The following is a 17,982-nucleotide window of genomic DNA, read 5'->3' on the forward strand; positions in this document are numbered from 1 at the left end:
TTGGAATGTCTGGACACCCAGACACGTGGGTCCTCATGTTCCCTGGGTCCTTGGGATCCCTGGGTCCTTGGGATCCCTGGGTCCTTGGGGTCCCTGGGCCCTTGGGATGTCTGGACACCCAGACACGTGGGTCCTTGGGATGCCTGGGTCCTTGGGATGTCTGGGTCCTTGGGATGTCTGGACACATGGGTCCTTGGGATCCCTGGGTCCTTGGGACTTCTGGGTCCTTGGGACGTCTGAGCACCCAGATGCCTGGATTCCTGGGATCCCTGGACACCTGGGTCCTTGGGATGCCTGGGTCCTTGGGATGTCCGGACACCCGGACATGTGGGTCCTTGGGGTCCCTGGGTCCTTGGGATGTCCGGACACGTGGGTCCTCAGGTTCCCGGGATCCCTGGGTCCTCAGGACACCTGGGTCCTCCCTGCGCCCTTGAGCGTGACTCTCCCTCCCTCGCAGCTCTGGCGCAGGCAGAGGGGAGGAGGGGACGGGGGGACGGGGGGGGGGAGGACGCGATGCCGAGGCCACAGCACCCCGCTGGGTCCCGTATTTGCCTTTGGGGCGGGACGGCCAGGCTGTGCGGGACCCCCCGCGGCCGTGGGAAAACACCCCCCACCCCCACCCCCCATGTTTCACAGGATTTTTGCTTTTATTGTTTTTATTCCAGCACAGAAAAATCATCCTGCAAAGCAGCGTTTGGGGCTGAGGCGGGGGGGGGGGGAGGCCCCATCCCCCAACTCTGCGTGGAGAGGAGGACGCCTGGGTCCCCTCCTTGGCCGTGCCGTGGTCATCACTGTCCCTTTGATCTTCTGGGAGGGGATGCGACCCCCCAGCCCCACTCCTGCTCCTGCATCTGCTGGGTACATGGAGGTCTGGGGGGGCTCGGGGGGCCCCCGGGGTGTTCGGCACTAGCAGGGCCCCGTGGTGCCGCTGGGCTGGGTGGGCTGAAGCGGGACCTGGAGATGTTGGGCTTCGTCCTTCTGGGGCTGGGTCCTGGCGGGAGAAGGAGGATGGGGTGGGGATGGGTTTTGGCAGGCCAGGTGGGTTTTCGTGCTGCTGTTCCCCCTCCTTCCCCATTGACCTGTCCATCCATCACCCGTCCATCCATCTTCATAGACATCCGTCTGCCCATCCTTTCATCCATCCATTGCCGTACTCTTCTTCCTATCCATCCATCCGTCTATCCACCAATCTCTGTCCCATCCCATCCACTCCTGTCCATCCATCCGTCCGTCCATCCCCACACGCAACCAATCCTCCATCCCCCTCCCCATCCAGCCCCACACACACACGCAATCCTCCGTCCGTCCACCCCCCTGTCCAACCAATCCTCTCCCACCATCCCGCCCCATGTCCAGTTGTCCATCGGTCCCTCCCCACCATCCATCTGTCCCGCCCCTTGTCCTTCACTCCCTCCAATCCCACCTGCCCTCCACCTCCTCCACGGTCTCAGGCAGTGCCATGTCCCGTGTCTCCGGCAGGAAGATGGCCACCAGCCCCGACACCACGGGGGCTGCCCCATAGATGATGAAGGGCAACGTGGGGAAGACATCACCCGCCATCTTCACCAAGGGGGCCGTGATGCTGCCCAGCCGCGCCATGGTGTTGGCCAACCCCATGCCTGTCTGCCTGTGGGACACCGAGGGGCCCTGAGGGACCAGACTACGTGGTCACGGCCACCCCATCGCCTCCCCCCAACCTGCACCCCCACTCCTTACCGAATGACAGTGGGGTAGAGCTCACCCGTGTACAGGAAGACGCAGTTGAAGGATGCAGCCAAGCAACCCTTCCCAAAAACGGCCAGGGCTGTCCGGAGCGTCCGCAGGTCTGTAGGGATGAGGACAAGACCTCTGGGACTCACTTTGGTGTCACTAGTTGGAGCTGGGTTGGGTTGATGGTGGGTGATGGAGAGAGAAGACCCCCAAAGACCAGGATTTCGGGCAAATTGCTGATAAAAAAGCTAAAATCACTCAGCCGGAGAGTTGCGTTAATGGGTTGAGATTGCTCTGGCCCACCCGGATGGTGCCTTAGGGGCTGGAGATGAAGGGGACACCATGGCCACCGCCCCCAGCCCTCACCTCGTGGCACCAAGGTGTTGCCCAGGATGGCCAAGCCGGCTAGGATGAGGGCAACGGACTGGGTGAAGCGTCGCCCCACGAAGGTGATGGTGAGGATGGAGACCAGCTTGGCGGGGATGTCCACGGCCCCGAAGACGAGCTGGATCACGTAGATGTTGAAGTCAAAGTTCTGCAGGTCCATGGCCAGCCCATAGTAGGCAAAGCTGGTGGAGAACCTAGGCCAAGAAGAGGTGGGGGGGGCAAATGTCACCAGTGGGGAGGTGTGGGGCGGGATGTGGGGGTCACACACCATCTCCTGGCTTGTGGGATCCAGCCAGGAGATCTCTGTCCCTTCCGGGAGCATGTGTGGGCCAAAAAACCTCTGTTGACCAAGTCCTGCACCGTGACTCGGTTTCCCTTTGGGTAAGGACCCAGCTAAGGTGGGTGTTTGGGTGGAGGGGTAGACAGCAGGATGGATGGATCGATAACTGGGGGGGACAAATGGACAACCACCCACTGATGTCCTCCACCGCCAGGCGTACCACACAAAGCAGAGGCAACAAGAGATGCGGCGCACGACGGGCGTCCGGACCAGGTCAAGCGCCGTGTGGTGACTCCTCGATGAAGCCATCATCTCCTTCTGCATGTAGGACCTCAAGGCCTAGAGGGAGAAGGAGGGCTCTGGGGTGGGGACGAGGCGCCATGGTCCCTTTTCTCACTGGGGGTGGGGACAGGGGTGGGAGGAGCAGCGAGGGGAACCAGGATGGAGCTCGGAGGATGGGGAGGGGATTAAGGCCTGGGCAAGATGGGTGGGAGGAGGGATGGAGGGATGGACAAACGGATGGGCAGATGGAGGGACTTGGGGGATGGAGATGGTGGGTTGGTTGTGAAAGGGGCCGGATGGATGGAGACGGAGATGATGGAGACAGAGATGATGGAGGAGGTGGTGATGGAGATGGGGGTGATGGAGTGATGGAGACGGGGGGTGGTGGAGATGATGGAGAAGGAGGTGATGGAGGTGGAGGTGGAGATGGAGAAGGAGGTGATGGAGGTGGAGATGGAGAAGGAGGTGATGGAGAAGGAAGTGATGGAGGTGGAGATGGAGAAGGAGGTGATGGAAGTGGAGATGGAGACGGAGGTGATGGAGACGGAGATGGTGGAGATGGAGGTGATGGAGTTGGAGGTGATGGAGTTGGAGGTGATGGAGTTGGAGGTGATGGAGATGGAGATGATGGAGAAGGAGGTGATGGAGACGGAGGTGATGGAGACGGAGGTGATGGAGACGGAGGTGATGGAGATGGAGATGGTGGAGAAGGAGGTGGTGGAGATGGAGATGGTGGAGAAGGAGGTGATGGAGATGGAGGTAATGGAGACAGGGATGGATGCAGCTGGCAATGGATGGACAGTTGTCTGCTGGGCTGGATGGTTTTTTAAGGAGATGGAAAGATGACTGTAGGGGAGCCCCACTGCTGGTCACCCTCACCCCCCATGAAACACCCCAGAGTTGCCCCAGGGGACCCAGCCGGAGCCTTTTACTTCTATGTCGAGCTTGTCCCCTTCCTCTTTCTTCCCATTTATCCTGGCCACTTTCTGGAGCTCCTTGAGAGCTTGCTGGGACTTCCCCACCATGACCAGCCAGCGAGCTGACTCGGTTAACCACCTGCAGAGGAGACGGGGACAGGATTCCCAAGGAGCAGCCCACCAGCCATCTGACCCCACCACCAGTGAGCTACCCCTCCAGCCAGCTCTCCATGCTTCCACCCACCCAGCCAACCCTTCATCCACCCAGCCAACCCTCCACCCATCCAGCCAACCCTTCATCCACCCAGCCAACCCTTCACTCATCCAGCCAACCCTCCACTCATCCAGCCAACCCTCCACCCACCCAGCCAACCCTCCACCCACCCAGCCAACCCTCCACTCATCCAGCCAACCCTCCACCCACCCAGCCAACCCTCCACCCACCCAGCCAACCCTCCACCCACCCAGCCAACCCTTCATCCACCCACCCAACCCTTCATCCACCCAGCCAAACCTCCACCCACCGACCCAACCCTCCATCCATCCCTGCACCTCCTAGTCATCCAGCCAGCCACCTTGGCACCCAACTTTCCTTCTACCCACCCATCCAAGCCTCCATCTCTCCCACCACCCCTCCATCCATCCACATCTCCACCTGTCCGTGCCTCCACCTCACCATCCCTCCATCTGTCCGTCCCTGCATCCACCCCTCCACCCACGACTCCATTCCTCCCCCTTCTCCTCCTCACCATGAGTAGAGGAAGAAGCAGAAGAAGGGCAGCGACACGGTGAGCTGCAGCCAACGCCAATCAGGGACGGCATAGGCGATCCCAGCCAGCAGGAACTGCCCGGCAGTGTAGCAGTAACCCATGAAGGTCCCCACGAGCGCCCGGGTGCGAGTGGGCATCCACTCCAAAGCTGCTGAGACACACAGAGATGTGGAGCAGACCAGGAGGGTGCCCGGGGCCGGTACCGTGGGGCTGGTGGTGGCCACGTACAGAGAGAGACGCTGTTGAGGACGATGCCGGAGAAGGCCATGCCCGTGAGGAAGCGGAAGAGGCAGTAGACGGTGAAAGTGGGGGCGAAGGAGGAGCACGTCCCCATGGTGCCCATCTGAAGGTAGCACCAGGTGAGCAGTGACCGGCGGCCGAACCTGGGCAGTGAGGAGGAGGACGAGGGGGTGAGGAGGAGGACAAGGGGGTGAGGAAGAGGAAGAGGGGGGGAGGAGGAGGATGAGGGGGTGAGGAGGAGGACGAGGGGGTGAGGAGGAGGACGAGAAGGGGAGGAGGAGGACGAGGGGGGTGAGACAATCCCCATGACGCTGCCCCACCTCCCCGCGGGGATGGGGCGTCACCCCTCACCTGTCCGCGAGACCCCCAAAGATGATGCCGCCCACCAAGACGCCGGCCATGTAGAGCGACTGGGCCAACTCCTTCAGCCCTCGGGAGCTGCACACCAGGTCCCACTGCCGAGGGGCAAGGACATGGGGTGGGACAGAGATGGGGGCGGGAGGGGGGGTCCCCTCTGGCCTCTCTCCTGCCCCCCCCAAAACTGACCATGGTGGCTAGAAGGGTTGATCCAACACAATGGGTGGCCAATGGACCCACCAAGGAGGTGCCACTAAACCCTTGGCCACCCTTCCCAGCATCTCCATGGTTGGAAGCTCCTTCCAGGGGACATCTGGCCCCTTTTTGATGGCCACCAACTCCCTCAGCCCCACCCCATTTCTTGTCCTGAGCTCTCACGGCGTTGCGTGCCTCCACCGGGGGTTGAGCGGGGAAGACGCTCCAGTTGGAAGAAGTCAACGCCATGACGACAGTGGACCCTTCGCTGGTGCCTCGAGGCGGGAACCGCGCACACATGATGGGGCGAAAAATGCCCCCAAATCTCACCCCGCTGCTGCCGCCGCCCTACCTCAGTGATGATGGTGCTGGTGAAGACGCTGCGGTCGTAGGTCCAGCCGTCACGGCAGGGCTCTGTCTCTGGCCAGCTGCTGTTGGGAGCCGAGCCATTGGCCTCCAAAAGCCACCACTGGGGCGTCACAAAACGCCGGCACTGCTCGCTGCGGGGAACCGAGACCCTCAGCAGGTCCTGGGGGTCGAGGCCGCTGGCGTTGGCCTCCCAACGAAGGCGGCAGCGATGGGCGCTGGTGGCGGCCGTGAAGTTCTGCAGAAGGTTGTGACTGGCCATCATGAGGACGGGCAGGGCCAGGAGAAGCACCGAGGCCACCTGGAAGCGGCCCATGCCCCCCACGTGCTCCAGGAGGCTGGCGAAAGCCATGCTGCCACCGTGAGCCCCCCGGAATGCCCCACAGCCATGCACGCCCACCCCACACTCGCAGAGCCCCGCAAGGGATGGATTTCACCCCCCCCACCCCCCCCCCAAAAAATGCTTCTCTCGTTCCCGCAGTGTCCTCACGCCGCAAGCACCAGGGAACAGGCTCCTATATAACCCGGCCAACGGCGACTTTGGGTTAATGTTTGACATCTGGGGGTGGGTTTTTTTGGCGCTTTTCCAACAGGAGAAGGCAAAGGAAGGTAGGCAAAAGTGCAGGCAAGGTGGCCGGGCTAAGGGGGGGGGCCACCAAGTGCCACCAAAGGGTGGCCAGAGCCAAATCCCCGGGCAGCACTTCCCTTGTTGTGGCAGAAAAAAGAAGAAAAGAAAAAAAAAAAAAAAAAAAGCTCCCAAAATCAAGCAAAACTGGCCCAAAATGGGCAAAACTGGCCCAAAATGGGCAAAACTGGAGCAATCTGGGGCAGGAAGAAAATAAATAATCATCTTTCTTTTAATTCTTTTTTTTTTTCAGCGTGGCTTTTTTGAGGGGGAAAAGGCGACTTTTGGAGCCCAACCTCCTCCATCCAGCTCCTGGGGTACCCGCGGGTGGGGATCCCGGTGAGTTGGGGGGGGGTCTCCTGGCGTGGGCCACCGTATGGCCGCCGCCAGCCCCGTTGGGTTAAATTTTAGCGATTTTTGCTGTCGAACGGGAACCCAAAGGTGCTGACGGAGGTGGCCCTGCTTGGGTCAGCGCATTCTCTGCCTGGGGAAGCCGGGGGGTTAATTTTTGATGGGGTCAACCCAATGAGGCGGGGGGTGATGGGGCCAAGGGACACGTCGGCAGTGGGAGCAAGGGCCGGGGTGGCTCGGAGGGCGCAGGAGTCCGGGAAGGGGCATCATGGTGGCAGCCCCAGGGGTTGCTGGGAAGGGGCTGGGGTGGGATATGGGAGCTCCTCGCCCTTCCCACCCCCCCCTTCTCTGGGATTTGGGGGAACCCCTCTCCTGGGACAAGGCTTGGGTGGGTTTGGGGTTGTTGGGTGTCATCTTGTTGGAGGTGACCTCTAAGGTGGTGGGTTCTTGGGTGTCATCTTATTGGAGGTGACCTCAGGGACACGGTTCTTAGGCATTGTCCTATTGGAGGTGACCTTGGACATGGTTCTTAGGCGTTGTCCTATTGGAGGTCACCTTGGGGACAAGGTTATGAGGTGTCATTGGAGGTGACCTCCAACGGGGGGGGGGGGGGTTCTTGGACGTTGTCTTACCAGAGGTGACCTCGAGGACAAGGTTATTGGATGGCATCTTATTGAAGGTGACCTCCAGTGCGGTGTTCTTGGGTGTCACATTATTGGAGGTGACCTCAAGGACCAGGTTAATGAGGTGTCACCTTATTGAAAGTGGCCTCCAATGTGTTCTTGGGGGTCACCTTATTGGTGGTGACCTCAGGGACAAGGTTATGAGGCGTCACCTTATTGGAAGTGACCTCCAATGTGTTCTTGGGCATCATCTTATTGGTGGTGACCTCAGGGTCAAGGTTATGAGGTGTCATCTTACTAAAGGTGACCCCCACCACAGTCTTCTTGGGTGCCGTCTCACTGGAGGTGACCTCAGGGACACGGTTCCTAGGCATTGTCCTATTGGAGGTGACTTTGGACATGGTTATTGGGTGCCATCTCATTGGAGGTGAGCTCAGGGACATGGATCTTAGGCGTTGTCCTATTGGAGGTGACTTTGGACATGGTTATTGGGTGCCATCTCATTGGAGGTGAGCTCAGGGACATGGATCTTAGGCGTTGTCCTATTGGAGGTGACTTTGGACATGGTTATTGGGTGCCATCTCATTGGAGGTGAGCTCAGGGACATGGATCTTAGGCGTTGTCCTATTGGAGGTGACTTTGGACATGGTTATTGGGTGCCATCGCATTGGAGGTGAGCTCAGGGACATGGATCTTAGGCGTTGTCCTATTGGAGGTGACTTTGGACATGGTTATTGGGTGCCATCTTAGTGGAGGTGACCGTGGGTGGGCTCAGATAACATCCCGAGACGCCGTTCCCCAGCAGAGCTGCTTTATTCCTCCGAGGACTTCCCCTGCCCCACAGAGGGAGGTCACCAGCTGTGGGGCGGGCAGCGAAGTCGTACCCGTCCCCAAAACAAGGTTGTGGGGACCCATGGGGGTGGTTGCTGTCCCCCCCCCACCCCCCGTGGTCCTTCAGGGCTCCTTCTGTGGGGCCTTGTCCTGGGGCTGGAGGGGGATCTTCTCTTTGGGGTCATCCCTCTTCTTCCGCTTGGCCCTGGAGGGAGGAAGATGAGGAGGAGGAAGGTCTGTGGGGCGCGGCAGGATGGAGAGGCCGCTGGCAGGGTAGGAAGCAGCCCAGCTTGCACCGGGGCCATCTGCCCGGCCGTTCAGCCACTCATAGCACTCGTTCTTCTGTCCCTCAACACATCCATCTGTCCGTTCATCCAACCCCCCCTTCATCTTTCAGTCTGTCCGTCCGTCCACCATCCAACCGTTGCCCACCCAAAACTCCACCCCCTTTGTCTACCGCCCTACCCCTCCGTCCATCAGCACATCCATCCAGTCCTTCATCTACCACCACATCCGCCCGTCCGTCTGTCCTGCCGCACGCCCACCTGCTCTCCACCTCCTCGATGGTGTCGGGCAGCGGCGTGTTGAGGGTCTCCGGCAGGAAGCCGGCCGCCACGGCCGCCACCACGGGGGCCACCCCATAGACGGCAGGGGGTAAGAAGGGGTAGTACTCGTCCATCATCTTCACCAGCGGCGCCACGATGCCACCCACGCGGGCCATGGTGCTGCCGAAGCCCAGCCCCGTCTGCCTGCCGGCGCCGTGGGGGGGGGTCACCATGGGGCAGGGACCACCTCGGGGGTGCCACGAGTGGGTGAGGGGGGACCTGCCCCACCGGGGGGTCACGGGGACGGGGTCTTACCTGATGGGCGTGGGGTAGAGCTCGGTGGTGTAGAGGAAGACGCAGTTGAAGGAGGCGGAGAGGCAGCCCTTGCCAATGACGGCCAGCGCCGTGCGCGCCGTCTGCAGCTCTGGGGCAGAGAGAGGCGTGGGGTGGACAGGAGCCACCGCAGGGGTGGGGTGATGGGGGGAAGGAGAAAGAAGGGAGGACAGCGGGGTGGGTGGATGGCTAGCTAGAGAAATAATTGGGTGGGTGGATGGCTGGAGACATGGATGGATGAATGGAGACATGGATGGTTGGTTGGAGACATGGATGGATGGAGATGTGGATAGGTGGTTGGAGAGGTGGATGCATGGTTGGAGATGTGGCTGGATGGTTGCAGATGTGGATGGACGGTTGGAGACATGGATGGATGGAGACATGGATGGAGATGTGGATGGCTGGATGGAGATGTGGATGCATGGTTGGAGATGTGGCTGCAGGGTTGGCGACATGGCTGGATGGTTGCAGATGTGGATGGACGGTTGGAGACATGGATGGCTGGTTGGAGATGTGGATGGATGCTTGGAGACACGGATGGAGACGTGGATGGCTGGTTGGAGACGTGGATGGCTGGATGGAGATGTGCCTGGATGGTTGCAGATGTGGCTGGATGGATGGAGACATGGATGGCTGGTTGGAGATGTGGATGGATGCTTGGAGACATGGATGGATGGAGATGTGGATGGATGTTGGAGATGTGGATGCATGGTTGGAGATGTGGATGGCTGGATGGAGATGTGGATGGCTGGATGGAGATGTGGATGGGTGGTTGGAGACGTGGATGGGTGGTTGGAGATGTGGATGCATGGTTAGAGATGTGGATGGATGGATGGATGGAAAGTGGGTGATGAGATGGTGAGTTGCCATCCTTGGCAATAGTCAAAAGCCATCCGGACATCATCTTGGGCCACCAGCTCCAGGTGGCCCTGCTCGAGCAGGAGGGTTGGACCAGGTGACCTCGAGGTCTCTTCCAACCTCAACCACACCGTGGGCAAGTGGGGGGGGATGGCTAGGTGGGTGGTGAGATGGCTGGAGAGCTGAGCGCGTGGATGGAGACATAGGTAGGTGCGTCATTCAATGGCTGGAGAAGGGAGGGATGGGTGAAGAGCAAAGCAGAGTTGGGTGATGGACCGGGGCGGGAGGACACGGGTGGTGGGACAGAGCAGTGCAGAAGACCCCCACCACCCCATCGCACCCACCTGTGGAGACAAAGATGTTGGCAATGATGACCAGCCCCGCCAAGAAGAGGGCCACCATGAGTGACACCCGCCGGCCGATGTAGCTCAGGGAAACGGTCACCACCACTTTGGCCGGGAAGTCAACGGCACCGAAAATCACCTGGATGAGGTAAATGCTGACACCAAAGTTCTGCAGATCCATGGCCAACCCGTAGTAGGAGAAACTGATGGAGAACCTGGAGTGGGGCAGGGAGAGGCACGGACCTTGAGGTGGCGTGACCATGGGATGTCACCATCGCACGGGACAGGGCAGGGGTCAGGTGGAGGAGAAGAGGGCTGTGGTACAGCTGGACGGCTGGATTCAGCGATTGGCTGTCCATCTGCCCAGTCAGCCATCTGTACATCTGACCAGTTGTCCAGCCATCTGTCCATCTACCCTTCCATCCTTCCATCCTTCCATCCATCCATCCTTCCGACCATCCATCCTTCCATCCATCCAACCATCCTTCTGACCATCCATCCTTCCATCCATCCAACCATCCATCCTTCCGACCATCCATCCATCCATCCACCCACAGAATCATACACTCGTTTAGGTTGGAAAAGACCTTTAAGATCATCAAGAACACCCATTCATCCATCATTAAGAACTTCATCCATCCATCCATCCTTCCAACCATCCGTCTATCCATCCAACCCCCCCATCCTGCCAACCATCCCTCCACCTCTCCACCCACCTCTCCACCCCCTCACCCATCCCTCCCTCCTCCTCCTCTTCATCCCTTCCAGACTTCCCCAGCCCAGCCCCACCAGACGATGGAGAGGCAGAAGAAGATGTGGCGGATGACTGGCGTGCGGACCAGGTCGGAGATGGTGTAGGAGGACTTCAGACCCGCCAACTCCTCCTTCATGTTGGACCTCAGGATCTGGGAGAGGGGGGAATGGGAGAAGTTGGCGGGGGACAGGGGTGGGAAACCCAGCCCCCCCCACACCCCGGGCCCACCGTACCTCCACCGTGATCTTCTCCCCTTCCTCCTTTCTCCTGTTAATCCTGGCCACTCGCTGCAGGACCTTCACGGCCCTCTCGGCCTTCCCCGAGAGCACCAGCCAACGGGCGGACTCAGCCAACCACCTGCAGTCGGCGAGCGGGAAACTGAGGCACGGAGAGAGCCCCGCATGTCCCTGTGGCCTTTCCCCACGGGACCCAAGCATCCTACCAGGAGAAGAGGAAGAAGACGAAGAAGGGCAGGGAGACGGTGAGCTGGAGCCAGCGCCAGTGGGGGACAGCGTAGGCCATGCCAGCCAGCAGGATCTGGCCCAGGGTGTAGGCGAAGCCGGTGATGGCCACGGTGATGGCGCGGTAGGGCGTGGGGATCCACTCCACCACTGCAAGGGACCACGGGGACACGTCTGACTCGGTGTCCCCTCCCCTCCGTGACCCTCCTGGTGAACGTGGCCTCCCCATCATGTCCAGATGCATCCGCACCACAGGGCCCCCTCCGCGGCCGTGGTGATGGCCCCATCAGTGACCACTGGGATGTCCCCATCAGCAGCCATGGGGATGTCTCCATCTGTAGAGAGGGGAATGTCCCCAACCGTGGCCGTTGGGGACTTCCATACCCGCAGCCACGGCCGTGTCCCTCTCCATGGCCACGGTGATGTCCACATCCATGGCCATTGGGACGTCCGTGGCCATTGGGTCATCCCCATTCACAGCCACACTGATTGTCCCCACCCGGAGCCACGTGGCCACCCTCATCACTGTCCCCAAGCACGGTTGTTGGGGACATCCGTATCCGCGGCCATGGCGACGTCCCTCTCCATGCCTACCGTGATGCCTACCACGGCCATTGGGTCGTCCCCATCCACGGCCATTGGGTCGTCCCCATCCACGGCCATTGGGTCGTCCCCATCCATGGCCATTGGGTTGTCCCCATCCGTGGCCACGCTGATTGTCCCCCACCCAGGTCCCCGTGGTCCTCCTCATCCCCGTCCCCTCACCCAGGCAGGCGATGCTGAGGCCGAAGCCGGAGAGGGCCATGCCGCCGGCGAAGCGGAAGACGCAGTAGGCCGCGTAGTTGGGGGCGAAGGCCGTGCACGTCCCCATCACCCCCAGCTGCAGGTAGGACCACATCAGCAGGGCCTTGCGCCCAAACCTGCAACAGGGAGGCGCTGGGTGCCGCTGGGTGCTGCTGGGTGATGGGCTGTCACCCCGTGGGGAAACCAAGGCACGGGGAGGGCTCTCTGCTGCCCTTACCTGTCCGAGAGGCCCCCCAGGACCAGGGCGCCCACCAGGACCCCGGCCATGTAGATGGACTGGGCCATCTGCCGGAGCTGCCGGTAGCTGCAGACGAGATCCCACTACGGGGACGGGGGTGAGGTGAGGACGTGTCCTCTCCTTCCAGCCATCAGTCCCTCCCCCCTTGCTCCTCTCCATCTGCCCACCTGTTCCACCACCTCCATCCCGCATCATCCCCATAGCTCCGTCTTCCCCATACGGCTCCATCTCCGTCCCTTCAGCCCCATACGGCTCCACCTCCACCCCTCCATCTCCATACAGCTCCACCTCCATCCTCCCATCTCCATATGGTTCCATCTCCACCCCTCCATCTCCGTACGGCTCCACCTCCATCCTCCCATCTCCATACGGCTCTATCTCCATATGGCTCCATCTCCATACAGCTCCACCTCCATCCTCCCATCTCCATATTGTTCCATCTCCACCCCTCCATCTCCATACAGCTTTATCTCCATCCTTCCATCTCCATACGGCTCCACCTCCACCCCTCCATCTCCATACAGTTCCACCTCCACGCCTCCATCTCCATATGGCTCCATCTCCATATGGTTCCACCTCCACCCCTCCATCTCCATACGGCTCCACCTCCACCCCTCCATCTCCATACGGCTCCACCTCCACCCCTCCATCTCCATACGGCTCCACCTCCATCCTCCCATCTCCATATGGTTCCATCTCCACCCCTCCATCTCCGTACGGCTCCACCTCCACCCCTCCATCTCCATACAGTTCCATCTCCGCCCCTCCATCTCCATATGGCTCCACCTCCATCCTCCCATCTCCATACAGCTCCATCTCTATACGGTTCCACCTCCACCCTCCCATCTCCATCCTCCCATCTCCATACGGCTCCACCTCCACCCCTCCATCTCCCTACAGTTCCACCTCCACCCCTCCATCTCTGTATGGTTCCACCTCCATCCCTGACCTCCATACGGCTCCACCTCCACCCCTCCATCTCCCTACGGCTCCATCCCTCCATCCCCATCCCCACCTTGGAGATGCTGGTGGCCACAGGGACACCGTGGTCAGCTTCCCACCCTCCATCCCCACCTCCCCCTCCCCTGTCCCCGTGTCCCCGTCCCCACCTCGGTGACGATGGTGGCCACGTAGACGCTGCGGTCGTAGTCCCAGCCATCGTGGCAGGGCTCGGTGGGCCGGGGACCGGTGCTGCCGTTGGCGGGGGACGAGGCCCACGTAGCGCCGGCAGGACCCCAGGGTGGCATCGGTGGACCCCAGGGTGCCATTGGGCCACCCCAGGGCAGCACCAGCGGGCCCCAGGGTGCCGTTGGAGGAGCCCAAGGTGGCATCAAGCTGGCCACGGGTGCCGTCAGGGGACCCCGGCGTGCCATCAGGCGTGATGTGGGTGGCACCGGGGTTGCGGGTGCCATGGGGGGACTCCAGGTTGCCATCAGAGGACCTCAGGGTGGCACCAGAAGACCCCAAGATGCCATCGGGAGATGTTGGGATGGCGTTGGAGGACCTCAAGGTGCCATCAGAGGCCGCTGAGGTGCCATCAGGGGTGGCTCCGGGTGGCTCTGGGGTGGTGCTGGGGACACTTGGGGTGGCTCCGGGACCGGGGGTGACAGCGGGGACGCGGCAGCGGTGGGGGGGGACAGCGGCGGTGAAGTTCTGCAGCAGGTTGTGGCTGGCCATGAGTAGGATGGGCACCGCCAGCAGCGCCGTCTGCAGCACCTGGAAGCGTCCCAGCCCCCCGACCTGCGCCAGCACCGCCCCGAACGGCATCCTGGGGCGCGGGGACACCGTCACCCGCGGGGGACACCGTCGGGCACGGGGACACCGCTGGCCACGAGGGTAGGGGGAACGTCAGCACCCGTGGGGACACCAGCACACGTGGGGACACCAGCACGCGCAAGGGACACCGGCACCCATGGGGACACCAGCACCCATGGGACACCAGCACCCATTTTGGGACTCTGTCAACCACAGGGACACTGTCACCCGTTGGGAAGCCAGCACCCATGGGGACACTGTCACCTGTGGGGGACACTGTCGGGCACAGGGACACCGCTGGACATGAGGGCATGGGGAACATCAGCACTCGTGGGGACACCAGCACCCATGGTGACACCGTCATCCATGGGGACACCAGCACCTGTGGGACACCAGCACCCGTGGGGACACCAGCACCCGTGGGAACAGTCAACCACAGGGACACTAGCACCCATGGGGACACCGTCATCCATGGGGACACCGTCACCCATGGGGACAGTCATCCGCAGGGACAGCACCACCCATGAGGACACCACCACCCATGGGGACACCGTCATCCATGGGGACAGTCAACCACAAGGACCCCAGCACCCATGGGGACACCACCACCCATGGGGACACCGTCATCCATGGGGACAGTCAACCACAAGGACACTAGCACCCATGGGGACACCACCACCCATGGGGACACTGTCATCCATGGGGACAGTCATCCGCAGGGACAGCACCACCTATGGGGACACCACCACCCATGGGGACACCATCATCCATGGGGACACCATCATCCATGGGGACAGTCAACCACAAGGACACTAGCACCCATGGGGAACACCAGCACCCATGGTGACACCACCACCCACGGGGACACCGTCATCCATGGGGACACCATCATCCATGGGGACAGTCATCTGCAGGGACAGCACCACCCACGGGGACACCGTCACCCATGGGGACACCACGACCCATGGGGACACTGTCATTCACAGGGACGCCATCACCGTGGGGACACCATCACGGGGGACACTGCCACCCGCGGGGACACCATCATGGGGACATTGCCACCTGCGGGGACGCGGGACACGAGTGTTGGGTGGACACGGGTCAGACACCAGCAGGAGCGTTGAGATGGGGACACCGGGACGGGGGACACGGGGACAAAGACGTGGCGGTGGGGACACGGGGCACACCCGGGACCGTGGCGGCACGGGTCAGGCATGGGGAGGGGACACGGCAAGGACGGGGACGGCGGGGATGCAGCGGGGGGGACACGGTGGCCAGCGAGGCCATGGACCAGATGGGGACGGTGTCACCACTTGCGTCACGCGTCCCCAACCCCTCCTGATGTCCCCGTCCCCTCCCAGCGGGTCCCTGTCCCTGCTCCACCTCAGCGCGGCTCCCTGGGGATGGGGACATCCGGCCAGCTGTGACTCCCGTGTCCCCAAGGCCAAGGGTCCCTTCTCTGATGTCCCCAGCACGTCCCGGTCCCCAGGGCACCCCACGTCCCCTCAATGTCCCAAATCCATCCCCATGTACCCTCGTCTGGTGTCCCCAACGTCCCCTGGTCCCCAAGCCCTCCTCGATGTTCCCAACTTGTCCCCACTTCGACGTCCCCAACCCCTTGATGTCCCCCTTGTGTCACCCACGCCTCCCACATCCCCTCCGTGATGTCCCCAAGCTGCCCCGCTCCCTGGTGCCCCCTCCATGTCCCTTCAATGTCCCCAACTTGTCCTCACATGCTAGGCCAACGTCCCCACCCTGATGTCCCCAACCTGTCCCACTGTCCCCTCCACGATGTCTTCAACTAGCCCCGCGTCCCCTTCGTGATGTCCCCAACCTGTCCCGACATCCCCAACCCGTCCCACGTCCCCACCATGACCCTTAATGTCCCCAACCCATCCCAGGTCCCCTCTGCGATGTCCCCCAACCTGTCCCCATGTCCCCAACCCATGCCACATCTCCTCCATGATGTCCCCAACCCCTGTCCCATGTCCCCAACCCATCCCATGTCCCCACCATGCCCTTCAGGGTCCCCACCATGACCCACTGTCCCCTCTCTGATGTCCCCAACCCATCCCAGGTCCCCTCCACAATGTCTTCAACCCATCCCATGTCCCCCCCCATGATGTCCCCAGCCCATGTCCCCATGTCCCCAACCCCATCCTACGTCCCCACCATGCCCTTCAGGGTCCCCAACCTGTCCCAGTCCCTGCTCTGATGTCCCCAACCCGTCCCACGTCTGCTCCGTGATGTCCCCATGTCCCCAACCCATCCTACGTCCCCTCCACGATGTCCCCAACCTGTCCCACATCCCCTCCATGATGTCCCCATGTCCCCAACCCATCACACGTCCCCTCCACGATGTCCCCAACCCATCCCACGTCCCCTCCACAATGTCCCCAACCTGTCCCACATCCCCTCCATGATGTCCCAACCCATCCCACATCCCCTCCGTGATGTCCCCAACCTGTCCCATGTCCCCTCCATGATGTCCCCATGTCCCCAACCCATCCCACGTCCCCTCCATGATGTCCCCAACCCATCCCACGTCCCCTCCACGATGTCCCCAACCCATCCCACATCCACTCCACGATGTCCCCATGTCCCCAGCCTGTCCCACATCCCCTCCGTGATGTCCCCAACCCATCCCACATCCCCTCCGTGCTGTCCCCAACCCATCCCACGTCCCCTCCGTGCTGTCCCCAACCCATCCCACATCCACTCCACGATGTCCCCATGTCCCCAGCCTGTCCCACATCCCCTCCGTGATGTCCCCAACCCATCCCACATCCCCTCTGTGCTGTCCCCAACCCATCCCACGTCCCCTCCGTGATGTCCCCATGTCCCCATCCTGTCCCATGCATCCCACATCCACTCCATGATGTCCCCATGTCCCCAGCCTGTCCCACATCCCCTCCGTGATGTCCCCAACCCATCCCACATCCCCTCCGTGCTGTCCCCAACCCATCCCACGTCCCCTCCGTGATGTCCCCATGTCCCCATCCTGTCCCATGTCCCCTCTCTGATGTCCCCATGTCCCCAACCCATCGCACATCCCCTCCATGCTGTCCCCAACCCATCCCACATCCCCTCCACGATATCCCCAACCTGTCCCATGTCCCCTCCATGATGTCCCCACGTCCCCAACCCATCCCACGTCCCCTCCGTGATGTCCCCATGTCCCCATCCTGTCCCATGTCCCCTCTCTGATGTCCGCGTGTCCCCAACCCATCGCACATCCCCTCCATGCTGTCCCCAACCCATCCCACGTCCCCTCCACGATATCCCCAACCTGTCCCATGTCCCCTCCATGATGTCCCCACGTCCCCAACCCATCCCACGTCCCCTCCGTGATGTCCCCATGTCCCCATCCTGTCCCATGTCCCCTCTCTGATGTCCCCATGTCCCCAACCCATCCCACATCCCCTCCGTGCTGTCCCCAACCCACCCACCACGTCCCCCCGTGCGTGTCCCCCCGCCGCGGTGTCCCCACGGTGTCCCCACGGCCTCCCGGCGGTACCTGGGCCTCCTGGGGGTGACGTCCGCGTCCCCGGGGTCCCCCCGGCCGCCGGCCCCGTTATATAAGGCGCAAAGCGGCTCTTTTGGTTAAAGTGTCACCGGGATTAGGCCGGGGGGCGGGGGGGAGGAGGCGGATTCCAGCGCCGCGGGCGCCCGGACGCCTGGGGCCACCCGACGCCTGGGTCCCCTCGCCCGCCAGCCCCACACGCGCCCGGAGGGACCTATAGAGCCCCTATAGGGTAGCCCCCCCCCCCCCATAGATCGACCCCCAGCCCTTTCAGGACCCTCCTCCCGTCCCACTTGTTGCCCCCCCCCCCCCCCCCCCCCCCCGTAACCCCTGCGTGACCCCGGTACTGCCTGTGGGGACTCTATAGGTGCCTCCAGACTCCCCCAGGGCACCTATAGGCGCCTATAGAGGCCCATCAGCCCTCTAAGGATCC

General features: G+C 62.0%; 2 protein-coding genes across 2 annotated transcripts; both read right to left on the reverse strand.

The window, feature by feature from the left end:
- Positions 1-906: 906 nt before the first annotated feature.
- On the reverse strand, positions 907-5,856 carry LOC104037112 (solute carrier family 22 member 6-B-like). Its single transcript, XM_075727129.1, has 10 exons — positions 5,491-5,856; positions 4,938-5,041; positions 4,575-4,729; positions 4,326-4,494; positions 3,592-3,715; positions 2,598-2,716; positions 2,077-2,291; positions 1,717-1,825; positions 1,424-1,627; positions 907-991 (listed from the first exon to the last, which is right to left on the reverse strand). Exons 1-10 carry the CDS (start codon positions 5,854-5,856, stop codon positions 907-909), a joined length of 1,650 nt encoding a protein of 549 aa, XP_075583244.1.
- A 2,201-nt stretch (positions 5,857-8,057) lies between these two features.
- LOC104036003 (solute carrier family 22 member 6-A-like) lies at positions 8,058-14,038 on the reverse strand. The gene is given in 11 exon segments (XM_075727130.1): positions 8,058-8,139; positions 8,480-8,683; positions 8,795-8,903; positions 10,015-10,229; positions 10,804-10,919; positions 11,002-11,125; positions 11,211-11,379; positions 11,995-12,149; positions 12,251-12,354; positions 13,381-13,485; positions 13,487-14,038. Coding segments are annotated over 11 exon segments (1,935 nt in total).
- Positions 14,039-17,982: the final 3,944 nt, after the last annotated feature.

The sequence above is a fragment of the Pelecanus crispus genome, chromosome Z, assembly GCF_030463565.1.
Source record: "Pelecanus crispus isolate bPelCri1 chromosome Z, bPelCri1.pri, whole genome shotgun sequence".
Lineage (NCBI taxonomy): Eukaryota > Metazoa > Chordata > Aves > Pelecaniformes > Pelecanidae > Pelecanus > Pelecanus crispus.

Coding starts and splice junctions, on each gene's coding strand:
- LOC104037112 (XM_075727129.1), bottom strand. CDS start 5,856: ATGGCTTTCGCCAGCCTCCTGGAGCACGTGGGGGGCATGGGCCGCTTC. Junction 1,628..1,716: donor CTCTACCCCACTGTCATTCG/GTAAGGAGTGGG, acceptor GGTGTCCCACAG/GCAGACAGGCATGGGGTTGG. Junction 992..1,423: donor GTGGAGGAGGTGGAGGGCAG/GTGGGATTGGAG, acceptor TTCTCCCGCCAG/GACCCAGCCCCAGAAGGACG.